Below are 27954 nucleotides of genomic sequence, written 5' to 3'. Positions count from 1 at the left end.
GTTACATCAAAACACAGCTCCTAAAAATTGACCAGAATATTTATGCCACTGACTGGCTGCATTGGGAATATTTGTCTTTTCAAGGTGTGATTTCATATTACAGGACCATACGACAGGCAGTCCCAGCATGAATGTGAGCCTGTCATTCACAGGAGCAGGTAGCACAGCTGTCTTAAAGCACAGAAAATAATTAACAGCCCAATCCAATGTAACTTTCCATGCAACAAAGAAGAAACACCAACACAGCCTTATACTATATCTTGCAGGAGTTTTGGCATGTTAAGGCCTCCTCAGTTGAAGATTTGTTCCCTTTCCCTAGGAAGGGGGCTGGCATGGGACAACTTGGACCTGTGACAGCTCTGTAGCGTGTTGACCCTTGAAGACAAATCAGGGGGTTAGGATTTGGCAAGCACCACTGCCACTGAATCTGCCCCTATCTGGGTCCAATTTGCCCTCCTCTCTGCCCCCATGGCTCCCACTTCTATCCCATTCCAACTCCTCTCTCCCTTCCGACCCATATGCAAATTTACCAGCAGTGGGAGGCATCCACTCTCCATTATCACGCAGACCCAGTCATGCTTGCTGGCACTGTTGCATGTGAGACAGCATTAAGGTGTTTACACTGCCAGAATGCACAATCTGGTGACATAAACAGACCTTAGGACTGGGCTGTAAATGTAACAGCACTATCAGAGCCCCACTGGATCACAGACCCAGACCTACATTGGGTCGTTCGCCTGCTGCCTCTGCAGGCTTTGGAATGGCCCACAGTGGCAAAAAAAACACCACTTCCAGTTTCCCTCGGAAAATTGAAAGTGATGTTTTTTCACCACTGCGGGCCATTCTGAAGCCTGCAGAGGCAGTGGACAGAGGGTGGACGCATGCTACCTCCACGGGCTTCAGAAAGCCCTCTGGAGGGGACTGGAGCACAGCTCTGGCCTCCTTTGGACAGTTTAAAGGGGCGTTGATCACGGATGTCATTATCCAAGAATGGATCCCCCACAGATACTGAGCCCCACCTGTATAGTAAAATTACCAAGTCAGACAGAAAGTTGCTGTTTAAGTACAGAAAATTGTGATACTTACAGATAACTAAACCATGACCCTTCTTATTCGAGGGACAGGAAATGATAAAGAATTCCAGTGCTTTCCTCCCTTTCCATTACAACATTTTTTCAAGTACAGCAGATGTGTTTTCCCACACAAAAAAGTGTAATATTCATTTATATAGGAAAAAAGGCATGCATGCAGAAACACTGTTGGGGTGGGAGCTAAACCTTTCCCCAAAACCCCAATGTGCCTAGATTAAAAAGTAGGGTCTTCCCACCATCTCAGCTGGACCAGATTGCCTGTTTACTTTGCTCCATAACACACATTAGAAGCTACACAGCTTTGCTCTTTCTGCTTCTTGATCACACTAGAGTGCAATGGAATGTTGGGAAAATGGAATTGAATGTAAGGAATTAGCTTTTATTTATATATCATAATTAAAGAAACTTAGAGGTGCCTAAGAACAAATGCATATGTGTAGAGTGGTCTGCTCACATGAGAAGCGTAGAATGGGGGGAAAAGTATAATTGTTTCAGAGGCAAATTTTGTGATAGAAAAGGCAAAGGATGCAGAAATCTCCAATCAAAGGACACTGGATGTTCTATGAGCCTTCTTCCCTCTCATTCCACAGGTACACAAGCAATCCATTTGTCATCTGTCACCTACCCAAATGTCATCTACTGTCATCTACCCAAATTGGCCTCAATCAGGCCTGTCTTGTTAAAATCAATTGCGAATTAAGAATTTAACTATACTTAAATCCTGTTGATCTCAGAAAGACTGGAGTTTGATTTACTTTCTTTAAATTGCACTTGCTGCGTTTAGGCACGAAATCAATCTGGATTTAAAAAAATGTTTTTTTTAACTCACTAGCATACCATATATCCAATTTCCTATCTCTAAAAGATGATCACCATGGATGATTTATAAATCACCTTACTGCATTTGTCATTAGATAAGTTATCCAGCCCTCCAAAATTCAGTAATTCATTAACACACTGCAAGGAGTTGTACTATACAGCAGAACAAAAATGATAATTTTTTTTAAAGGCATCTCAGATTTTCCATGCAAGAATTCCAGAGAAGTACTTTTTGGGGTTATGGGTTGTTTTAACATTAGGTACTGGAAACATACCAAAACCACTCTTGCAGAAAAAGTTACAAGGCAAATATGTTTTCTTCATTAACTTCTGCTGATGCGGAAGATCAGTCAAGGCAGAAACATCTTTATTACACCATTGTGAATACACTGTTCTTTCTTTACAGCTTACCTAATTTGACTGTACAACCAGTGTTGCTTTTTGAACACAACCAATAATAGGCACACTGGCAAAATACCTAAGTGTTCAGGAAATGTATTCTTCACACACAAGGAATATCATTTTATCTCATGATGCAGGAGTTCCCAAACTTCTTACCAGCTTCTTATACTGTTTTGTTTGTAATGCTTCCAGGGCCTGCTGGGGCCAGGAAGCTGTCAAACAAAATGGTGCATGACCTGGAAATTGCTTCATTGACTGCATCATGCTGCATTTTCCAAACTCTGGGTTACGATGCACTGGCACCACAAACAGTTTGGGAAATGTTGGGCAAAATGACCAATGACATGGGGAGCACACAGGTGAGCCCTGGAAGCAACCTCCAGGTCTCATGTCATTTTGTTCTGCAGCTCCTGGCCTCAGTGGGCTCTTCAGTGGATGCAAGTCCAAGCAGAGAAAGGGGGCAGGGAGGCTACCCATGGAGATGATCAGATCCGACCTGATCTTATCATCTCTCTATCCTATCTCTGTCTGATCCGCCCCCACCCACAGCCTCCCTGCACCCATTACGCCCCATACTTGCCCGGTTTTGACCCCTCTCTGCCCTGTTCTGCCCTCCCCCGCCCCTCCCACCTCTCCTGATGTCCCACCTGCCTCAGTGGGTCCAGTATGGGTCTTCAGTCTTCCTGCCAGCACTCCTGCAGCATGCTCTTCTGCATGCTGCCACACTGTCCTTTAAGGTTGCGTGCAGAAGTCACTGCCAGTGGAATGTGAGTTCTGCTGGTGGCTGGGCCCAATAGGATTGGGTTGCAGGTTTGCATTATTGGGCATTTTTGCTTTCTTGTATAACATTTGGTAGAATCTGTCATAAAATTGTACTAACTGTGCACAATATGTGGAAAATGTACACTGTTTTATGCAAATTGTTTCACTACGTCCACACCCCAAACTCATAGACATCAGCAGGAACTCTGCAGGTATCTTTCTTGGGTATCTTTCTTTTAGGAATTACAGGCATAATTTCAAAGCACATTCAAATAGCTTTCAATCTAATGTTCACCCAAATTCATGCTGATGACACTAGTGGTCATTAGAAGGTCATTACATTTAACAGGGTGTGCCTCCAAATGCACATTCAAATATGGATACTATCCATCCATTTCAATTCGATGCCCATTCACAGGCTGATGCTGTCCACTACTCTTATGGGTTGTGCATCCAGTGCAAATAGATTGCTGGCCTTTGTTTTCAAAGGTATTTATTGTATTTAAAACATTTATAACCTCTTCTACAAAAGCTCAAGATGGCTTACAATACTTGATAAACAGATAAAAACCAAAGAATTAAAACACTTAAAACATAATTTAAAAGCCAGTATAGCGAATGGTAATTCTAAAAAGCAATAGGTGGTGGTAGATAATAAAGAAATGCACAACAAGCTAAAAATACTAAGGCAGCAAAGATGTAAGTACACAATAAAAGGTCAGATAAAAACAATCAGAAATATCCCATCCTTAACCATCCCCGAAAGCGAACATAAATAAATTGTTTTTAGGACTCACTGGAAATTCTCTACTGAAGGGGCAGATTTTAGATTTTCTGTCAATGAGTTCCCAAAAAGTGGTGCCACAACACAAAATATGCAATGAAATGAAGAACCTCTCTCTTAAAATCATGGTGAGCTTGTGCAACTGGTCCTAATATAATTTTTTCCCCCACTAGAAAATCCATCATGAAAAATTGCAAAGAAGCTTGGAATAATGGCCTTCACCAGTGGAAACACAATATCTATTTTGAGGCCAAACCTGCTTGATTAACTAGCTCCCCTCATCTTTAATAGCAATTCTGCTTATACCAGTTTTTATAGCTGTGAATAAACGCAGGTTTTCACACAGCACACTCTTGAGCTTTGAAAACATAATGATAGGCTTCTACTTATTCTTTTCCTAATTTATTGAAAAAGAAAATCCTTCAATGTACCCTCTCTATTATAATTAATATTCTGGCCAGTAATAACTTTGCAAATGACAGCTTGTTAAAAGAAAAGCTTCCACTATTTCTGGTACATGTGCTTTCAGTGTTCCACAGCTATCCTTTAAACTAATTAAGATGGCATCAATTTCAGGAGAAGTGAAAAGCTTTCTGAGTTAGCAAGGCCTGGAATGTCTGGTGCTGAATTCAAACAATAGCCCCCAAAGGTTCTCCTTTTCAATAAAACACATTTTATTTTCAAGAATAGAAATTGTAAGCTAAAAAAAATGTCACTATCATTAAAGTAAAGCTGGCAAGTCTAAAGGCTTCTAATTAATCCCAGGTCACTCTCACAATGGAAATTTCCATCTCAGTGGGTTTTACCTAGTCAAACATTTAAAATAAATAAATGGTCTCAGTTGTACAATTTTGAAGTTCAGAACCATTCACAGAGCTCCTATTAGTGTCTAAGAGTACAGCTTCAAATAGCTGAACACCTCTGATTAGAAGCTGACTTGTTTGCACACAAGCCACATGTTTAATTGGGCCAGGAGGTTGGAAAGTGACACATCATCAGGGTTGTGGTACTTACGTTCGTGAAAGGTTGAATACTTGCTGGGGATCTCCATTCTGTATGAGATACATTATAGGGTCACCCTCTCGATCAGTTGCCTTCACAAGAACAACACAAATAAGTGGCATATTATATTTTGCGATAGCCTCCTTTTAGAATCTTGATTTTTTTAAAAAATATGCTCTACAGTGATAGACAACACATTTTAAATGCTAATCAACTCATTCATAATAATTAAATATTTGACAGCTTTAACTCAACTGAGATCAACTGATTGTATGTGTTTTGTCCCCTCTAGAGAGTGACTGCATTTTGGCTGCATGGAGAGTGTGCTCTCATGAGCATGATAACTGCTTATTGGAATTTCAGGAAATTAGAATATTTGCATACTTAAGCTTTAATCAGCAATGACTGACAGAATAAGGCGTAATAAAGAGGCTGTCAGCAGGCAGTACATTTTTTAGTTTATTTTCAAAATAACTCAGTAGGGATTATTTATTACTGTAGTCCTTCAAACAAACAGGATAGCTGTGTTTAAATCTTGCACTCATTTGGACGCTGTTTAAAACATGCAATTTAAAAATAATATAGGCATATACTCTAAAAAGAAAGTAGAGTGAATGAAGAAAGTGTATTAGATAATGCAGTTAAACAAGATCATTAAACAAACATAAACAGGAAACAATTTTTTGGGAGGGATGTCTGCTTTAAATATATAGGGAATAAGGAAAACATTAAACACTCTGAAGATCAGTTGATTTCTTTTTTTCATATTTTTTTATTTTTAATAAACACACACAAACATATAACATACATTTAGAAGTGCTAAATACCATATACCATTACTCATTAATCATACTATATCTCCTAATCTACTATTCATCTACTTCTGCCTCTTATTAGTTTATCCATTTATTTATATAATATATACTTAATTTTCCCTAATGACCTGTACTATATTTTCTAAATTTTCACTTTCTATCAAACATGAACTTACTTCAATTACTCATTAATATTAAAACAAAATAATCTAATTATCAAAATATAACACCATATAAAACAATTCTTCCATCTACTTCTAACTCTTCTACTCATTTATGTATATTTCTTATATCAAATATAATAGATTTTTCCTAATTCCCTATAATATATTTTCTAAATATTCACTTTTTATCATTTAACATAATAACCACTTATAGAACAATTCATCCACACGCTAACATTTCCAGCTATTTTTTCTAATTCATTCTAATTCATATATATCAATTTCGTATGTATTTGTTTTTTAAGTAAATTTAAACCAGTTATTAACTAAATAAAATCCTCCAATTTTCTATAACTCTCAGATTTCTTTTTCTTTCTTTCTTTCCATTTTTTCTCCTGTAATATCTTTAATAATTTATCTCCATAACAGAATCCAATAAGCCCACACTTTCTTATATAAGGTACATTCATTCTTCCAATTAACTGGGATATGTTTTCTTCTTCTTGTTCCAGCAAATTTTGTATTTCGTGCACCCATGTTACTTTGTCCATCTTCTCTATTTCAATCTCCATCAGCGTCCCCTCTAGGTCCTGTTGATTTTCCACTCTTCTAATTTCTGTATCCACTCTTCTGTATCCACAGCACCTGTTACCCTGCACATACCTGATCTCGTCTGATCTCGGAAGCTAAGCAGGGTCAGGCCTGGTTAGTACTTGGATGGGAGACCGCATGGGAATACTGGGTGCTGTAGGCTTATACCATAGTCTTTTGAGACTGAAGGTTGCCAACCATTCTTCTGATGATGATTTCATCCCTCACCATAATTTTTCTGCTTTCTCCTTCTGTGTATCTTCTACTTGTTTCTTCACATCTTCCAATTGCTCCTTGCACACATCTATCTGTTGAGAGAGAGTCTTTAAACTGGCCTGAATCTGCAAGGACCAACTCAACTGCTGTCTTCTCATTGTGAGCAATTTTTCCAAATTTTTAAGGATCATTTGAGTCCAAATATCTGGAACAGGCTCCATCTTGCAATTTCTCTCTAATCCACAAGATGTCCACAGCATATTATTCTCCTTACTTCCACAACATATTTTTTCAGTCAGGCATTCTTTGAATTTTTCTTACAGATAACAGTGTGGTTAATGGAGAAAAACAAAATGAAAGAAACAATCTCAAGAAGACAAAACTCTTTCAAGTCTAATGAAAATTATGTCCACAAGCAACTCTGGATTTTAGTCCACACACTGAATTATATTTATAGGTATAATCCACGACCGATTTATTCCACTACAAAGATAAAGAGCACTTTCAACATCCTTAAAAAGTTTCTCAATGCCTTCAGTGTATCCAGGGCTTTTAGCCAAATCAGTCAATCAAAGCCGGGGACAATATTAACACATACTTATCTTAATTTTCCAACTTAAACTTTACTCTTCATGCTTTTTCTTCCATATGGTATCTTAGCACAAAGCCAGTGGCTTGATTGCAGACACTGCACCTCCCCCAGTACTGTCCCTGACAATTAGGTTTCCGAGAAGAAACCCCCCCCGGTCGGGCTTTCAAAATCTCAGATACCTGCACCAAGGAAAGATCTTATCTCTCCTTAGATCTTCAGATCCTTTTCAGACCTGCAGTTTTTTTTTGGGGGGGGGGGGAAACTGAGAGTTTTTTTGTCTCTCAGGAGCCCCTGGAGACATGTCTGTTCATTCACTGTTGGTTCCTCCTCCATGAAGACCAGTTGATTTCAATGGGAGCATTAAGCCTGTGTTTTCCCAATGGAGACCCATGGGAGTTCAGAGGGCTTAACTTTGACTGGTTTGTGTCCTTAATGTTTGCATAATTCAAATATGACTTATCTCAATGCCGCTGTCAATTAAAAATAAATAATAGAAAGATAAGAGCACTGCTTTCCCAAACTTCCAGTCTTATCTTTAATACTTTCTGCAAAGTTATAAATAAATGTGTCAATCTGAATACTTCAGAAACATTGCCAGAAAAGAGCTGGAGCCCTGCACTGGGCCTGGCCACTGGCAGTGATCAGCACAGGTTAAAATTATCTGACACTGTAAGAATACAGTGAAAACAGCACTACTAATCAAGACCATCTGGACAAGGTGCAATCATCATCATCATGATCATTTCTGCCACCAGAATTGACATCCTTTTTGAAAGTTTCAGCTGAAAACCTTATTCCTTATTATGTAGTCCCCATCCCTCTAGTGGTGAAACTGACAGCCCAAGCCTATGCATGTCTACTCAGAAGTAAGCTCCTTTATAATCAGTTGTGCTTACCCCCAGGTAAATGGCTATAGGACAATACAATACAATATTGAGAACCACACTATCACTGAAACAGCACTGTTGTCAGCCTTGAGAAGCTACTGCAACCAAACAAGGGTTGAACAAAACTAGTTAAATGTGTTGTCTTTCCTTTCAAAATAAATTAGGTCCATATGCTGGGTCCTTACAGTAGTGCAGGATGATGGAGAACAACCTTCCTTCTGCATAAGGGTCCCAATTTGAGCTTAACCTCCAAAGTGGCTATTTGTCCTGGAGGAGAAGCTGCTATTTGCAAGCCCGGATCAAGATAAGAGGGTTAGGGCCCAATCCTATGAGCTTCCAGTGTCAGCACTAAGCTCCAGTGCTGGGTGTCACAGATGTGTCATGAGGCATGTCCACAACACCTGGATAGGAGGGAGTGCCGGGACCCAGTGCCGAAAAGATGCTGTTCGGAGCAAGGTAAGAGCTCAGCTCTGTGGTAAGGGCCTCCGGGGCAGGGGGGAGACATTCTGGGATGGGGGAGTGACTAGCCCAGAAGGGGGTGAGACCAGCAGAGTCCTGCTCCACCAGATCCTATCCTCCATGTTGGGTTGCAAAGCCCAAGCAAGAGGCTCTCATGTCTGCGCTGCAAAATAGCTGGAGCAAGCTTGAGAAGCCCCATTGTGGGGCCTGGGGTTTTCCTTGGGAGAAGGGGATGAATGTCCCCTTCCCCGAGGAGACCTCTGGCAGCTCCAGCAGGGCTGCTGGATACAGCAGTCACCATTTTGGCACCACTGAACCCTGTAGCACCACTGGGGTAGGATTGCCCATCCACTTCCTCCAAGGTCCCTAAAGCTTTGTTTTTTTCTAAAGTGATAAAATGGGAGAACAATGGTACATTTAACATCACATCTAAAATGCTGGCTTATCTCAAATCTATATCACAAACAAAAAAACACACACACCAAGCTATTCATTATTTTTTGTTCAAATCAGTGTTTTAAAAAGTTACATTATGGAGATCCTAAGTACCTTTATGACATATAGAATGAATAAAATAATGTCACATGAGACAATGTAGGACAACAGTTTCCAAACTCTTCTAGAAGCTTATTAGAAGCTTGTCCAGCTCATTGAGAACTTCTGCAATGGAGGGCAAGTTCCCCTGAAACGACAGCTTGTCTATCACTGCTGACCTCAATGTATATCCACAGGAAAGTGTTGGAAGTATTCTGCAGAGAACTCTCAGTTCATGTGGTTAATAATAAGGCCTGAGACACCTGGTCAGCACCCCATGAGAACTGAGTATGCACCCTTAGAAGGTTCTGCAGAATCCTTTGGGATGACCAGGGGTTCTCTAGCGACATCCTGGGGTTCTTCATTAGACTCACTAATGGCTTAATGGTAAACAGTTTGAAAATCCATGATGTAGAGGGAAGTTTGCCCTTAGCAGATTCTTCAATCACCCAAAATATCCGAGGATCAAAACCATCACATCCATAAGCAGAAAGAGCTCTGAAAATGCTTACATTGAAGCATTCTGTACCTGCAAATTTAGCAAAATGGCACCGATTCTCATGGCCTCACTGATTTCAAGACTGTACATCTGCTGGGGGAAGCGGGGTGGGCTCTGATTGTTTGGAGGAAGGACCTCAATGTAAACAGTAGTGATGGAGCTCCTGCAATGACATAAAGCAAACAAAATCCAGTCAAAAGCAATTTTTAAAATGTGGTGCATTTTTTCTCACTAAATGTTGTTATTCTTCAATGACCTGCACTCCACATGAAATATCTGAGTCCCGGCGCAGTAGCTCTCTGCATATGTTGCAGCTCTGATGCGCAAGGTGCAACGGGGGGGAGGGGTCTGTAGCTTAGGGGTGCACAAAATCCTTTGTAGTAAGATCTCCTCCCCCTCCCACGGGCCAATGGGCTTTCTGCCAAAGGAACCTGCATTATCCCAAGAACCCCCTTTTATCCAGGTTTAGTTCAATGTACTATCTAAGGGCCCAATCCTATCCAATTTCCAATGCTGATACAGCCACAATGCAGCCTTGAGGAAAGGGAAGAAGCATTCCTTTAGCTGGAGGAGGCCTCCATAAAAGCCACCCCATTACAGGATGCAACGCATGACCTGTTGGCATGGCTGCACCAGCGCTGAAGAACTGGATAGGATTTAGCCCTTAATCTTCAAAGCCCTAAATGGGCTGGAAGATCGCTTCCCATCTCCTCATTTTGTCTATATTTAAAAGGACTTGAAATTTTTATTCTGCAATGTAATTATTATTATTATTATTATTATTATTATTATTATATTTAGATACTGCTTTTCAACAAGTAGTTCACAAAGCAGTTTACATTGTGAAATAAATAAATAAATGGGTTTATAACATTTTATTATAATATGTTATTATAATACATTTTTATTCTGCAGTGTAATTATAATTCTGATTTCTGGGTTAAACAAAGCCTGACCTGGAGGAATTTTCCAAAATCTGTCTTACTACACACTAATGGGTTTGCTCTTTTGGCAAGTTACTATGACTAAGTACAGCAAACTCTTTGTAGCAGTAGATTGCAGGGAGACTGGGAGTTGGCACAATGATAGATAAAGTGAGAGCTCCTCCTAAGTACTTTTTTTCTTTTTGCTCACTCAACAGAAGTTAGCAGCTATTGATTTACAGGATGAATTTAGTCATACTACTAAAGCCAGAGTAACTACACCTCTGATTTATTCCTGAGGTGCACAGAAAGGGAAAAGTAAAAATTATCTAAAAGACACAGAAGATGTTGCTTTCTTTGTCAGAATGGTAAGAGGTGTACCAGTTTCATTATCATAAAGCCAGTATCATAAAGCCAAACATTATAGAGAAATACTGATATAAAAGTTGGAGACACAGAACAATATCTGCAATGACAATGGCTCAGATCTGAGGAAATGAGCAAGGCCTGCATGTCAAACAAAAAGTGTCAGTGAAAACTGGCCTGAGTTCCACTGGGGTGAGAAGTAAAAATGGGGGCAGACATGCAGAATGAAGAAAACAGGTCAGAATTATCTAAATGCAGCATACGGAAACAAAATGGTGGGTAGGCCAATCCTACCTAACTCCCCATGCAGCAATGCAGTGGCGCCAATGCAGCATCTGCTGAATCCCATGGGTTTGTTTTGGCCTCTGGAGACCTCAGGGTAAGCCCCTGCAGACCCAGTAGGTCAACTCAGACCTGCGCCACTGATATTGCTGATATGAATCCACACTGACCCATAAAGGTGGATCAGGTTAGGATTCAGTGAGAGTAGCCACCACCAAACCTGCTCCCTTAGTGGACCCAATCCACCTACTACCCAGCCAATCTCCTCCCTGTTCCGCCCATTCTGCCCCCTTCTTACCTCCCTATGGCCCTTGCATGGCCTTACTTGAAGCAGCGTGCATCCACAGTTCATCGCCACATGGACCCAGTCACTCGCCACTTCTAATGGCATTCTCAGGTCACATTCTCTGTCACTGTCATGTTTGCGACAGCTGGAAAGTGTGTAACTCCACCGGAACTCTGCTCTGGTGGCCTAACACCCAGTTAGGATTTGTCTGATAGTTGCAGTCATCCATCTCAACCCTCTTTAACACCCACTTTGTCTCCTTGGTGCACTGGACAGCACAAAGCCTGCGGCATCATGGGAGCTGACATCATACAAGCTGACAAACTGCAAGCCATTTTGTGTATTTATGTGGGGGTCATTTTTCTGAACCTTGGGTCAACTCAGGAAAAAAAAACAAAGTCCCTTTTTGTGTGTATGGAAGAATTCATAACCTTTCTGAGCTAAGATGGGTACATCCGTAGTTACTATTCTGCATGTTATAATCCATCCAAAATATGCAGACGCTCAAATTGGGGGGGGGGGGGATTTGAAAAATCCAATAAGGAAAGCAAAGCAGACCTGCGTTATCCTAACTATTCAGTTTTAGTCTGAACAGTGGTAAAAGCAAAAATCCTCACGTTTGTGTTTCCACCAAGTTGGTACGAGAAAAGAGCTTTTTTCTCTCTTTCTCTACTTTATACTTACCAGATCTAACAAGCTGGAGATTAGAAACAGAATGACTTCACTGGTACAAATGTAAGTTTCTGTGGAGCGTATTTGCTTGTTCAGTGTTTGCAAAGCTTTCAATTTGTGCTCCAAATTGAGCCAAGGAACACTAAAAGATTGTATCACCTGGATGAAAGGTTACCTCTGACTCAGTGATCCTTCCCGTTTCAGCATTTGAAGATATTACCATTGCATGATGGTTGGCAATTTATAGAACAAATGGCTACATTCATTTTTATTGCTTGGTTTTTTCCCCTCTACATTTCTCTCAGAGCCAAGCTACTTGTTATGTTAAATGAATAGTTTGGTCCTGAATTTTTCCTTCTTCTAAAAGCCCAATCCTATCCTCCACCACCCCCTCCCCCCACTCGGTGCAGCCACACTGAAGAGGCACGTGCTGTATCTAGCAAGTGGATGGGGCAGAGTGGAAGGCTTTTGGAAGGGAAAGGGGATTGAGAGCCTCCTGCCCCTCAATGGGTCTCCTTGAAGATGGGGACATAAAGGGAGTCTGGGGAGATAAAGGGGGTGGGGAGGCTGCTGCTAGAGGGGATAGGATCCAGTGTGCACCACTGCCACCAGATCCACCCCTCCTTGGAGCTTCCCTGCACCTGTTTTCCCCCTTCCAGCCCAGTTTTACCCCCTCTCTGCTTCCCCCACTACTTTACCTTCCTCTGCAGGCAGTTGGTACCCCATTGACATGCGCAGGAAGGCTCTGGTCTTTCTGCCAGCACTCTGGAAGCACACTACTCAGCATGCTGCCAGAATGTGCTTTATAGCCATTTTTTAGCAGCCGTCACCAGCAGAACACGTATTCCGTTGGCAGCGAGGCCCATTGGGCTGTAAGTTAAGTAAAAGCTGTGGCCGACAAGTGTGTGGGATTAGCAAATGGAAGCTTCCCCTTGGGGATAACATTTGGGGGTATCATATTTGTTAGTGCTGTGGCATGGCAGGAAAAGGTTAAATGTACTCCCTTTCCAGGGTCCTAATCACACACATGTACAGAGCCCACGACTGCTACCAAACCAAACATACACATTTAACATAATGCTTTATGTTCCTTGATCTTTCACATTAACACACACTAACACATTTGAAAAAAAAACACAAACTTAATACATAACAATTTACTTTTAAAAGCCACAATAAAAACCTGAACCCACTACATGCAAATAACTCCCTGCTGGCTACACGTCATTTCATTAAGAAGCTGTCACAGCAAAAATATTAAGGTGATTTATTTGAACATTACACTTAGCAAACTATCAGCTGATTGTCTCTTCTTACAAAGCCAGACCACTAGAATCATATTTCTTTGATTGTGGCACTCCTATTCACCTTCTATCATATAAGGTGTAAGGGAGTGTGACAATCAAAGAAATACGATATGTGGCTACAAGTTAAATGAACGATTGTGCGGACAGCCATGAACAGATTAGGACAAGAACATTCATTACAACATTAATTACCTTCTCTGTGCAAGTGGAGCACTGTCAGAGGCTTTGACAGTTAGGGCATAGGATCGCCCTACGGACAATACAATCCCTGGTGCAATGGTGATAAGGCCGGTCTGAGCACCAATTACAAAATCTCCCTGATCCCCAGCCAGGATTTCATAAATGATTTGTCCGTTTGGCCCTTCATCTGCATCTATGGCAGTAAGCTGAAAATAACAATCAGAAGATAGATGTTTCATTTTAGGGTACTTCTTGTTTTTCCTAGAATGGATTAAAATGCTCCCAAGAGGAGAAGGAGCCTTTTGCATATCCTGCAAAATCAGAATGAAATTACATTACAGAATCTAAGTGCATAGAACAATCAGAAGAAAATGAGACATTTTTTAATGCAGTAATGTGATTACTTTTCAGGAATGACCTATTTACACTTCTGCCTTTAAACTGCACTGTCTAACTTGTACAAACTTGTAGTCCCTGCTTTTACCTAGCTGAAAATAGTGAAGAAGTTTTGGAGCCATCATTTTGGCTTCATATGACTATAGAAGCATGTCTTTGATACAGGGGACACATTTTTTCCTAGTGATTTCTTTCCATTCAGCATTTCAGTTTGTAATTCTATTATGCAGAACCCTCCCCTCCCCAACATGCAACATGTTTGTCCCAATAACTCATTGAAACTTTTGTAAAATTGAGAGGACTCATTCCTAGTGTACGTGAAGAACAGGCACCACATTTGCTTTTTTTTTTTTTTAACAGTGGAGATGATGAATTGAAAAGTAATTCCATGGTTGTTGTTTTTTTTAAACAGTCTTATTGGTCAGCTCATGAGAGTTTTTAAAAGTTCTTTTCTACCATTTTTTTTGCTATGGTTCTTGCAGAAGCCACCAGCTCCAATCCTTCCCCACCTCCAAGGGGAGATCAGTGTATTCCCACAAAAGTGAGAGTTCTGCTCTGAAAATGGGGAAGGAAGCTTCATGACTGGCAAGTGGGTAATGGAAATGGATTCCAGAGCCTAAAAAGGGAGTTATTCTTGAATGTTGCCCTGGAAAATAAGTGAAGACTACAGGGTTAGCCAGAAAGCAAAGAGCTGCAACTCTTCAGTGGGTGCAACATGATTACATCAAGACATCTTAGGTAAGTACCCTTGTTTGGAGTATATTATCCCTTCGGTTTTTGTGGCAAAGCAGTAAGGACCACAATTGCTTGATTAGCAAATGGGCAGAGATCAGACTGCATCAGATGTGAATGTATTTGCATCAGATTTCCTAGAAAAAACAGCTGCAACAACTGACCACAGCCCTTCCCCCTTATTCCGCCTTCCTATTACAGCTAACTCTTCATGATTTCACCCAGAAATTCTGGTCACCCATCCTGTTTGTTAATGACTCTCTTTAAAATTCTCCTCCAGGCTTCTAGCTCACCCTGGAGCCTGTAACTACTTAGAAACTCTGTGTTTTGATGGGAGAATCCACATGTTGCATATGGCCAGCATCCTGGCATTCTTTTGTTCTTCCCCAAATGTCCTCCCTCATAAGCTTTCAGCAGCACCAACTGCCTACACACTAAGTGATTGGCAGCTATTTTATTGCTATTGCTATTTCTCCCTTCTCCCTTGATTGTAAGCAATCCCCTCAATATTTTCACTGATGATTCCTGACTCCAAGATCCTCTATATCACTACCCTTTCCTTGCAACCAAATCTGAAGGGGAGTGCACAGTGGCCAGCGGTCTAACATTCCTTAAAACATGTGACTTGGGCTACATGTGTCAGTATTAACACACACGTTTCAGAGCAGTCATGATAATAAGAACATAAGAACAGCCCCACTGGATCAGTCCATAGGCCCATCTAGTCCAGCTTCCTGTACCTCACAGCGACCCCACCAAATGCCCCAGGGAGCACACCAGATAACAAGAGACCTCATCCTGGTGCCTCCCTTGCATCTGGCATTCTGACATAACCCATTTCTAAAATCAGGAGGTTGCGCATACACATCATGGCTTGTACCCCATAATGGATTTTTCCTCCAGAAACTTGTCCAATCCCCTTTTAAATATATTCCTTTAATCATTTTAAAATGTCCTTGTTAAACTGCTCATAGTTGTTGACCTCACAAAGGAATGTTAATAAAGGTTGACAACAGCTTTAAAAGTGTTCTAATAACCTTCTCTAGATCAACATTAAAGGGGTGGTGGAGAAGAGATAAATAAGAGCTTCACACAAAATGCAAGACCTAACCATTTAATTACATTCTTGGAAAGAGGCCAGGTTTTCCTGTGACAACATGAAAGGGGAAACTGGTAGAATACACAAATACATAAATTAATAAGGTTAATTAAATTTACAAATGAAGGCACTTTGAAATGCTAAGTCATCTGAATAACATTTTGGGGCCAAAAAGATACCTGAAAGGTAGAATTAAAATCAAAGAACTGTCACAACATTCTATGATTTTGAACATTAAAATTGCAGGTGTCTTTGGCTGATAGGCTCCATAGCTTACATGATTTTGGAAATAATTGAATGCCAAAAATAGGCGGAAAAAAGGATCCATTCTACTTTTCCAGTATATCTTGTCCCTGCAGTAGCAGCAATTTTGTTCATTAAAAATGTGTAGCACTCACAACTTGACAATGATAAATATGTTCTGTTGCTGGTTAGGCAAAGCCTTGATTTGCATTATGCAAATGAAAAAGCTATAAGAAAATTTTTCCAGCATCCTGTCTAAACAATACCACATCATTTACAGGGATGCCAATTGCGATTTGTTGCAATCATTTTAACAAGGGTTAGTTCAGCTGGACAGGACCCTCTTTTCCAGGGACTATTTCCGCCAATGTGTGGAGAAGCTAATAACACATCCTGACTCCAGTAGTTCCACATCTGTCATGAACTAAAAGTTCGGGCAAATTGGTCTGATTCCCAACTGCCTAGCTTGATTACTTCTTGCTGATCGAAATTGAAACCTGCAGTTGCTGTGTGCCAAATGGCTTTGCTTCCAACAACACACTTGGAACAACCGTTCCAGCAAAACAAGTCTACTTCCCCAAAGTCATACACAATTAGCATAAATCTGCTTTAACTACTCAGGTAGTGTTAGGAAAATTACCATGTGGCAGAGCAGCTGATGCCTTTGGAAGGGTCTGCCATAACAAAACTTGAGCAGCTACTGCATATGGGTTCTATATCTATTCTTGGCTTCATCAGAGCAATCTACCCAGAGCTACAGTTAAAGAGAAGACTTGATACAGTGCAAAATATATCCTACATTTCCTCTAAGGGGGCAACTGCTTTGGAATATTTCCTGCTCCTAGATTACTGCTTGAACAACGATAAACAGCAAGTGTGGGAAAAGTCCCTTGGAAAAGGAAAGGCAATATGAAGTACAAGAACCCCATTCCAACCTCACATCTTGGCATAAGAATAAAAAGGCTTGTGCTAGTTGTGTTTCCATCCTCTTCTGCCATGCAAAGAGGTGAGGGATCAGTATGGGCTCAGACCTGGGTTCAAAAAAGGAGAACCGGGAGCCAAATTCACATTTGAAGGCAGAAAGGAAGGGGCCCAAAAGAAACTTTGTACTTACTGATAAAATTCTTCTCAGTGGCTCTGCCCACAACAATATCAAAGGAACCATAGAGGTTTTGCACTCATTACAGCATTCATTCATTTGGAGTATCTGAGAGGGCCTCTTAGAAAATGACATATCATTGCAGAAAGAACATTGATTGTCCCTATTTTCACCAAAACTCCATAGAGGTGTGTCCTAAAATAAGCTCATTAATTATAACTAGATCTTGCCAAAACCCCTTGGACGCTGTATTTGACATGTAGCCATTTCTGTTCAGAGCAGTTAGTCATTTCAAGGCAACTTCGTCAGTACTTTGTCTTGAAGTGAACAGAGTGCACCTGACATACTGCAATTCCCTAAAAACTCTTTGACACATATGCAAAGGTCTTTACTAACCCCAGGCTTAAAATTCCCCACCCCTAAAAAACGTGTGCATGGATGTTGCACATTTTACATGACCAGTCAACAGTGAAAGCTGACTGGTCCACATGTTGCTTTGCCAATTATGTACAAATGAGAGCAAGAAAATGGAAAAGATAATGGAAAGAAAAGGAGGAGCTAATATGAAACAAAGGGGTGTGGCAGAGACATTGAGACAGAGGAGCTGTGGCAGAAAATGAGTTGCATCAAAAGAGACATGAACAGGCAAGGAAGAACTAGAGTATCTGGGATGTGGCTAGACCACTGGACTCATTCTCAGTCCTCTCTCAGCAAGGTGAATCCATTTTCTTTTTCTGACAGAGAGATCATGCATGGCAGGTGAATAAAGAAAAAAAAAATCCTTCCCATATCCAGAGCAGTTTGATGGTTAGGAAGAAGCATAAAAGAAGACTGTGAAACTGTTGAGCCACACATGACTTTAGAATGGCTGTTAAAAAAGGTTACAGTTAAAATGTCAGGGAGAGAGGACAGACCCCAAATTTAGTTGACTGCAATCAGTCAAGGAAGAATTCCTGTCCTCCTACTTCTACCTTACTTGTTTGTGTGTGCTCATTCTTCAAGTATAGAGCTAAAACAGCTAAAGTATCCAGTCTGGAAAACCAGGGGTGTTGAAGTCAAGCATTTATAGGGGCTCTAAGAGTGGCAAAGCATACACCCCGCTAACAGTGCTGTCACTCTCACTTTACATGGAACACCCAAGAAGGTCAGAATTCTTATTTTGCACCCAATGCATCCTTGGGAGATTCAAGGGGTGGTCCAGTGAGTGTGCCTTGCTCAAGACACCCAAATCTTGAGAGACAGTCTGACACACTGCAAATGCCATGCTTTATCCAACCCTGCTGCTTTACTACCATTAATTGTACAAAGCTTTGAATTCAACTGGTCTGACAAATGGTAAGCATTACAAATAACATACCAGAATAGGAACCGTCATTTTTTTTAATACAGCTAACTGTTGCACAAATTAAATGTTTTATTAACTCTGTAATGCAACTCAATTAGCAGTTAGAATAAACCTTTCATCATGAATGATTATGTAACTGCACAAATGCACTGAGGTCAATGCTCTTTTTCTAACCTCCCTTTTTTATATGAGTATCTTGTTTCACTATCTAATCATATCTGACCCAGACCATTTTCCTTTTGAAGTTGCTGATTATCAGAGCTGATTATCAGAGCTGATTATCATCTCAAAGGAGGAGAGTGTCCTTATAAGACTTTACAGCAATTAGGAGGCAAGCAACAGAAGAGGATTGCACTATTTTTGATGATCCATACAGAAATCTGGATGATTATTTCACAGGTAAAACAGTTCACCACTCCCTCAAAGCATGACGTTTCTTACTTAAGAGATGTGCAAGACACTTCTATTCATTACAATTACGTTTACTCAGAATGAAGTCCAACTATATTCAGTGTGGTTTACTCTCTAGTAAGTTATTTCAGCATGGGCTACATGCTGAAACCAATGCCAAGGCTTTATGGACTACAGTCTACTTCAACAGATACATGAAGTGAACTTTTGGTTCTGGGTTGTAGCCTTGGAACCTAAAATCATACACATACCCCCATTGTAAGGGCAAAAGAAGAAAGACCTGGTGGTCAGTGGAAATTATTTTGTTCAGTGCTTTGTGTGCTCTTGGCAACAGACATACATCGAGCAACTGCTCTTATTGTTCTTCGCTACGTCCCATCTACTTCTATGGATACGTTTTGCAGGCATGAAACCAGCAATCCAGTAATAGCAGAGACCCAAAGTTTTCTTTCTTAAAATTAAATGGCATAAACTTTCCCAACTCTGATCCCCTGGTAAGCCAACCTGCAATACAACCAGTTACCCAAAGACCAGCCAAAGAAGGCAAAATGAGGCTACTTTAAGGGGTGGACCAGTGGAAGCCTCCCATGGTCCATATATTTTCAGAGTCTGTGATACAGTGGGGGGGGGGAGAGGTTCTAGTTGGATCAAAGGAATTTGGTTGTACATGTAGAATACACATGCACACAGAGAGATTATGGTCTGATTATGACAGATACTAATATTCTCCAATAACAGATTGCTCCTTTGTTAACCAGCACAGAAAGAGAGGAGTAGGCCTGGCTGCATGCGTGAACCCAGGAATAAAATGGAATCGGTCCATGATTGACATGGTACCCATGAATCCACCAGACACAGCATTGCCACTGTGAATGTTGAAGGGCCCCAATCCCAAAAGCCTCGGGGTCCTCAACACTATGTATGAGACCACTTCTGGCATCTCAGGTGGGCTGTTGAGCAGGACACCACTAGAATCCCTACCCTATCCCGAACCTGCAAATACTGTACAGGCACTCAAAACTGGAACACTGCTGGACAGGCACCAGGCAAGGGAGACAATCACTATGCTACACCTCCTCTCCGCTCAGTGAATTTAGGCTACTGTATCACCAAGAATCCAGGCAGATACAACTGAGATAGCAACACTTTCCTTACCCAAGGTTAACTGATGCAAATAACAGAGTGAACAAATCAAAAAGTGAAATCATGGTGAGTGCCTGCTGTAGTCTCATATCACTCGTGTACACTGGGCCAGAGTGTTGTTCAAAGTGTATCTGGTCTTGCAAACAAGAAGAGACAGACGCAATTATGAACCTGGATGTACCCTGTTTGGAGAACTGAGACCTTATTTTCTTTGGTAGCAGCTGACCTCTAGAGTATTTGTATTGGCAACCTTCAGTCTCGAAAGACTATGGTAGCATATCTGAGGAAAAGTAAAGAGCCTATTTAGCCCATAGACTTCTCAAAAGAGGAGTGAGACAAGACACAGGACTGATAAGGTAAAGTACCTCTTCAGTAGAAATAACTGAACAATTGTTAAGAGGTTGCAAGCGCTGGCTGTTCAGCTTACTGACCAATAGAAGCAAAGGATTACTCTACCTTACAGGTGAAAAGAAATAGAGTATTGAGCAAGGGAGTCACTTGTGAGGTTTGACCCTCTGTAGATGAAAAGTGAAGGCTTCCATATTAATGCTAATAGAGCTATCCTGCCAATGCCAGCAGCAATGTGAGAAAGAGACAGATGCTCATAGCTGGTGCTGAAGGGAAAGACTGGCTCTGATTTTGTGCTCTGGTTCTAACAGTGAGCAGCTTCGAATAAAAGCAACAATAATCATTAGATACTTTTTCCAAGGACTCAATCGCAGTAATCCCTATGCAACTATGGAAGGCTGGTTAGTATTAATATCCTGTATTATAGATTGGGGAGGGGGACAGAAAGAGAAAGCTGGTGAGTTCCTCAGGCTACTCAGTGAATTCATGGAAGAGCTTAGATTGACAGTGTTGCAAGGAAAAAAAAATCATGTTCTTACTTGATTTGTTTTCATTTTTTAAAAAACCATTTGCTTACTGCTCCGTTCTAAGGTAGCAATCCTATACATACTTTCCTGGGAGTAACCCATTGAACACAATGAGACTTTCCTCTGAGTAGATATGCATATGATTATCTCTAAATCTCCCCCTGCTGATACAGCCACACCAATGGAGTGTGTGCGATACCCTGTTTTGGGGGGGGGGGCAGTCTAGAGGCCTCCTTAAGGTAAAGAAACTTTTCCTTCCCTTGCCCTGGGATAAGCCTCTGCTATCCCAATGGGTCTCTATCTGTGCCAGCTATTTTGCTGATGCAAGCCCAAGGAAAGTGGGAAGGGGAGAGGGAACAGGGTTAGGATCTGGTGCACACTAGTGCCACTGAGATCCACCTCTGTTCTGCCTTCTGCTTCAGTAAATGTTTTCAAATTTTTTTTAAATGCTACAATAAAGCTCATATGCAGGGTACATCAACGTACTAAGTCGCTGCTCTTCCCCCTCACTGTCAGAGCCATTCCAGGCGGTGACACCAAAGTGGAGGATTGGCTCTGACAGTGAGGGGGAAAGGCAGCTGGCCCCTGCTCATTGATGTGCCCTGCAAAACTTAGTGCTGGGCCATCCTGTAGCTACACTGCTCTCTCTCTCTCTCTCTCTCTCTCTCTCTCTCTCTCTCTCTCTCTCTCTCTCTCTCTGATAATAAAAACCATTCAGTGTCAGAAAAACCCTGTAAAAATTGCTCTGAGCATAGTGTGCTTGTGTGTTATTCATTATCCAGTGGACACAGGTGAAGACACCCATATACAGACATCTCTCTCAGAGTACTGCTGGTCACAGAAGCCAGTTTCAGCTTTTCCTAGGTACAACTTGAAAAGATTAAAAACACACCAACCTTAAGAGAGCAACTTGATCAAAAAGCATGGTGGAACAGAAAACAAACAACAAAAGAAGACAAAGGTGAACACTGTTGGCTATGGATGGTTTCTCATATGTCACCTCCAAGCCTCCCAAACATTTTTGGCTATTCACAACCTCATATTTCTGAATCCTGCTCACATGAAACTGGATTCAGAAATATTAGGTTGTTAATAGGCAATAACGTTTGGGAGGCTTGGAGGTGATATCTGAGAAACCTGAGCATGAAACATGCTCAGAAACTTGAAACATTTGAGAAACACGAACAAGAAATTGAGCAGCTAACATGAAGCTGGCTCTAAAAAGTTTCAAGTTTTTCATTTCAAGTTCAACCTAATATTAAGGCACAAAGGAACTGAACGGAGTACTGGCTGAACTTAGGGCCCAATCTTATCCAACTTTCCAGCACTGATGCAGCCGTGCCAATGGGGCATGAGCTGCATCCTGCGGTGGGGAATCAGTCAAGGAGGCCTCCTCAAGGAGGCCTCCCTTACATTTGTAAGGGAACAAATGTTCCCTTACCTCAGGACTGTGTCACAGCTGCATTGGTGCAGGATAGTTGGATAGGACTGGGTCCTTAGGGATCCTGCCTGGTGTGTGAATAGTATGGTATTAGACAAATTGGCTGTAAGTTAATTCAGGCCTTGGCTCTAGAGTTGCCCATTAGTCAATCTAGTTCCCATCAGAAATATCTGTGGAACTTTTTGGTTTGGCTCCCTTGGAATCAAATTCTTATTTATTTAAAAAAAAGTGTCCATCCATGCAACAATAAGAAGATAACCAAAAGTATAGCTCTCTACTTGACTGTAAGTGGGGGGAAAAAATGGAATTCACTTAAAGCAGAAGCCGAGATGCCATCATCAAAGAAGCTTTAAATAATTTAGATGTCCAATTACAAAGCAGCAAAATTACCACTCTGAGTTCACATGAATATGCACTCTGGTAAGCAGTGATGACAAGATGTATTAGAGATCTACAATTGCAAAGCTGAATTGGAGTATAGCTCTGATGCTTCATGCAAAGCTTCCAACTCAAGGTAAAGTCTCACAATGCAAAATAGTAAAGTAAATCCTAATGTGTCTTAAATGATATATATAAGAACCTAAGACCCTAAAATGTGTTCCATCCTAATTTTCTTTTTTTGCTAAGAAGGCTACAAAAAGTGTCAGAAGCAGGAGCAAGAAGAATTTGTCTTCTCACTACAGATTTTCCTTGGCTTGTTGAAAATGAGTCTTACTGAATCACATGCTGAAAAATGAGAGTGGGATCTTTACATGCCGTCCCTTTCTGTTTTCCATTTTAACAACATTTTTACCACTTTCCACTGTACGGAACATGATAAGAATACATTATAAATTATTACCATATTAGTAATTGTCAAGCCTGACGCTTCTAGAGATGTTTCTAGAAGATACTTTGAATAATGATGCCTAAACTGTCAGAGAAATGCCAGACTTTGGAACAGTATCTGACTCTCAAAAGGCAAGAGTGTATGTCATGATTAAAATTAAAGAGTGCCAGGATTTCTGCCTAACGTTCAGATTACAGGAATAACTGACATGTAGAGCACTTTATGAACTATTTTTTCCCCTCAGATATAGGCACATGTGTTCTTAGGAAGAGCTTTTCCAGAGTCTAAAGCTTCAGACCACAGATGGCCTGCATATAAACAGAGAAAGGGATGCTACCACTGATCTCATCTGACAATTCAGAGCTTCCCTTTAAATTGCTGTGATTGGTGGCACCAGAAGGAGGTGACAGGGTGAAATGACCCTCCAGAAATTGGTTTACCCCCGCGCCTTTGCTGGACCTCTGTGGTATTACTGGCAATGCTTTCCAAAATACAAGTAACACACACACACAGGAGAAAACTAATAATAATAATAATAATAATAATAATAATAATAAACTTTATTTATATCCCGCCCTTCTCCCTAAAGGGAACCAGGGCAGCTCACAAGATATAAAAAACACATTTAAAAACATAAATTAAGACAAGTAGCAGATAAAAATATTAAAAACACATTAACAGCGACCTTAAAAAACAGTAGTCAGATTAAAAGACAGAGTAAAAAGAGTACAAAAGAGCAAGTTACAGAGGAATCAGGCCTGTAAAAACTACAAAATGTGTAAAAAAATGTTAAAAGGCCAAAGAATCAGAAGGCTTGTGTAAACAGCAGTGTCTTCAGGCCTCGCCGGAAACTCTCAAGAGAGGGAGCCATTCTCAAGTCAAGGGGAAGGGAGTTCCATAATGTTGGTGCCACTACCGAGAAGGCCCTATTTCTTGCAGCTGCCCCCCGGACTTCCTTGGGTGGCGGCACTTTTAGAAAGGCCTTCTCTGATGGCCTGAGAGGGCGAGCCAGATTGTACGGGAGTAGGCAGTCTCTAAGATATCCTGGCCCAGAGCAGTATAGGGCTTTAAAGGTCAAAACCAGCACCTTGAATTGGGACTGGAAACGAATGGGCAGCCAATGTAGCCCCCGGAGAAGCGGATTGACAGAGTCAAACCGCCTAGCTCCAGTGACCACACTGGCCACCGCATTCTGCACTAATTGCAGTTTCCAACCCGTCTTCAGGGGCAGCCCCACATAAAGCGCGTTACAATAATCTAACCTTGATGTCACCGTGGCATGGATCACCTTGGCCAGGTCTGCACGATCCAAGTACGGCCGCAGCTGGCGCACCAGCTGAAGCTGAGCGAAGGCCCCCCTAGCCACAGCTGCCACCTGGGAATCCAGGAGCAGCTGCGAGTCCAGGAGGACCCCCAAGCTGCGAACCTGCTCCTTCAGAGGGAGTGCAACCCCATTCAGAGCAAGCCGATAATCCAGCACCTGCATCGATAACAAGCACATACACATACACCACAGCAGTCACAACCAGAGAAAAAAGATAGAGGCAATTATGAAGCTTGCAATCATTTTGACTTTGCACATGACAAAGACAGGAGCTTTCTTTGTGGGGATCTGGTGGGTCTGAGTTGTCATTCTTCTGAGGAGGAAGGAAGTAGGGTGTAGGAAGGAAGTAGGGTGCCTATAGAAGGAAGTGGCCCAAGAAGCTTGGCTGACCAGCCAATGTTGGCTTCAGCAGTTTGGTAGCATTCAGGGAGAAAAGAAGGGAAAAGCCAGAAAGGAAAGGGGGTTATGGGGCATTATCCTGGGTATAAAACAAAAGTGTACTAACACAGAATCATCAGAGTAGAAAAAAGAGGAGAGAATTAAAAATACAAAGACAAGCAAAAATAATCTGAGACATCCTGCTGGAATAAATGCAACTTCAGCCTTCTCTGAAAAACTGGAAGAAAGGGAGCAGACTGAACCTTCCACAGGAGAGAATTCCACAAGGAGGGGACCAACATGTGGCCTCACTAGTTGCAGCTCAGATGGCAGTGGGACACACAAGAGCACCTCCTCCAAAGACCTTAGGGCCTGAGTAGACTCATATGGAGAAAGGCTGTTCTCCAGGTACCTTGACCCCAAATATAGGCTTTAAAGGTCATGACCATCACCTTAAATGCCACCTGAATTTTTTTCTTATTTTTGCAAAAAAATCCAGTGAACAGACATTGCTAGTAGTGCATGTACCATTTTTCCGCCTGGGTTTTCCCCCAACTATTCTTCTGGAAAGTATCCAAACTGGAAATCATAAAACTAGTAACTAAGGTTTCTTGTTGCTTCAATGTCTTTTTCCTGTTTGAGCCACCAACCCCGTAGGGCTGCTTCAGACATGCAGCCACAAACTTGGATTTTCATGTTTAACAGAATGCCACAGACAATCCTGGATTTCTGACAAGTGCTGTATACCTCTGCACTTGGCACGTATGTTTGCAAACATGTCTCTGTCGCATTCACAATTTAGTGTGCGTTTAAAATGCCATGTACCCTTAAAAACGAAATCTTGACATGGCCTACAGCTTATTTCCCATGGAAATGCTCAGAAGCAGCATCTTCTCATGTCTGGTAAAAGCGCTGTCCTGAAATGTTAGGACCACTTCACACTTTATACACCAGGAAAAAAAAAATGTTATCACCCATCCATGCTATAGGGAGTCATGGCAATCTTGACTCCTTGCCTGGATTGGTCTAATATGCTGTGTGCCAATATGTCCCCTCCCAAGCAGTGAGAATTATAAAAATAACACCAGTGAGAGGAAAAACACAAGAAATATAAGCACCCATTTTGCTAGGAGACAGCAAAAGAGGCATTAGCATGTAACAACTGAAGGGGCTTAATTGCCCTATTTGCATTTGAGATTCAGTTTTTTAAATCACACTTGCAGTAGAATCCACTGTCTAGTTCCTCACTTGACTTTTCCCTTCCAACCAAAGCAATACCAGAAGGCAGAACTGGACTATTCAAGAGATAAAGAGATGAGGTCAGCCCTTGTCGATCCTCTTCCCTTCTTTGTAACAAGATTGCCCCCCTGTGTGAGCACATCAGTAACACACACAGGACAGACACTGGGCTTACGTCTGGGCAGCACTTGCAGGGAGGCTCCACAAAAACTACAGCTACACTGATTAACATGACCACAAGTCACAAATCTGACTGGATCTCATAATTGTACAAAGCACAAATTGTATCAAACTGAATTGTATAAATTAGAACAGTTTTTGAAATAGGACATAAAGTTGTCACAAACGACATCTTCACACCACAGATTCCGATAGCAAATCCAGTTATGACTGTAGCATACATGTATGGGGACTGGGACAAGTTTTAAAACAGTCTTAATCACCACAATGGAAAAATGAATGCCATCTTCCACTGGCGATGGCAACAGTGAGTAATAAGAATCAGAAGCGAGAAGGAAGCTGGAAAGGATGTTGTGATAAAATTCTTTTCCCCACCCTCACCCCTACTTTCGAGAAAGCAAGTATGCATGCATTAGGTACTACTCCCCTTGGTAAGCCTGCCTTCTCTTGACAGTCCCCTTTCCCTAACAGAAGTGATGGCTTAATCAACATCAGTGCCATAAGAGTTGCTTTGCTACATAGACCTAAAACCCACCTATTCAAGCACATCGTCTCCAAAAGTGGACAATCAGATGTTACTGGGATGGTGGAGGTACCCACAGCCTGATGTTCGGACTGCAAAGTGATATTGCAAGACTTTCTCAAGGGGCTTGACATGTGGTATATGGTACAAGCAAAGGTTGTTTGGAAAAGATCAAGAAAATATCTACTCAGCTGGCGAGCATATTAGCTGACCATTATATCAAACCAATATATAATGATTATATATTCAACCAATATATATAACAAACCATTCAATTCAATATATTCATTATATGCTTATCAACCTTCCTGCTTCTTGGAAGGTAAGGAACCTACAGCATGGGAGAGAATGGAATCCTCAAGTCATTTTTCATATCACCTGGACTTTTTTATTTTAGAAAACCCTGTTATAGATTTCATATGAGAACACATTAGGGGAAAAAAAACAAATGTAAGCAGCCATTCAATTACCTTGATAACACTTTCTCCAGGCCTCATGTCTGTGTAAATCTTGACATTATATGACACATTGGAGAAGGTTGGGGAGTTATCATTTGCATCAATCACAATAATATTGACTGTGACTGGCAGGCTTTCTTGCACACCATCAGAAGCTGCCATCTTCAAAATAAACAGAGAATGGGAGAAAATCTTTGAGAAAAATACAATTAAGCGAACATACTAACTCAAATAAAACTCAGCTTGATGCTTACTGTCACTTCTCTATTTTGGTTTACACAACCTTCATATACATAATTTAGGTTTAGTAGATCAATCATGTAAGAACTTCCATAGTTAGAAATGTTACAAAGCAATCGCCCTCTCTCTCCACATATTTTGTATACAAATTGCATCCATAATTAACAGTCCAATCCTGTCTTTGAGATTTGCCAGTGTATCCCCCTTCATACATTAAATACAGCCCCGCTGGATCAGGCGATAGGCCCATCTAGTCCAGCTTCCTGTATCTCATAGTGGCCCACCAAATGCCCCATTACATTGGTGCAATGAAAGCCCCACCAATGTAGAAGCCCACTAGATATGCATGCACATTACGGGGAAAAA

At 41.2% G+C, this 27954-nt stretch overlaps 1 protein-coding gene and 1 pseudogene across 6 annotated transcripts in view; one reads left to right on the top strand and one right to left on the bottom strand.

Annotated features, from left to right (window-relative positions):
• PCDH15 (protocadherin related 15) overlaps positions 1-27954 on the bottom strand; it is a 455608-nt gene that overhangs the window by 182455 nt on the left and 245199 nt on the right. For all 6 annotated transcript variants that reach the window (XM_066618750.1, XM_066618749.1, XM_066618751.1 and 3 more), the window contains 4 exons: positions 27361-27510; positions 13646-13839; positions 9648-9780; positions 4873-4952 (listed from right to left, as the gene is read on the bottom strand). In XM_066618750.1, coding sequence (XP_066474847.1) covers positions 4873-4952; positions 9648-9780; positions 13646-13839; positions 27361-27510 — 557 coding nt within the window. The remainder of the gene's footprint in view (positions 1-4872; positions 4953-9647; positions 9781-13645; positions 13840-27360; positions 27511-27954) is intronic.
• On the top strand, positions 6475-6592 carry LOC136646827 (5S ribosomal RNA; annotated as a pseudogene).

The sequence above is a fragment of the Tiliqua scincoides genome, chromosome 3, assembly GCF_035046505.1.
Source record: "Tiliqua scincoides isolate rTilSci1 chromosome 3, rTilSci1.hap2, whole genome shotgun sequence".
Classification (NCBI taxonomy): Eukaryota; Metazoa; Chordata; class Lepidosauria; order Squamata; family Scincidae; genus Tiliqua; species Tiliqua scincoides.
Note: the sequence above shows the minus strand (reverse complement) of the source record. Positions and strands in the feature narration are given on the sequence as shown.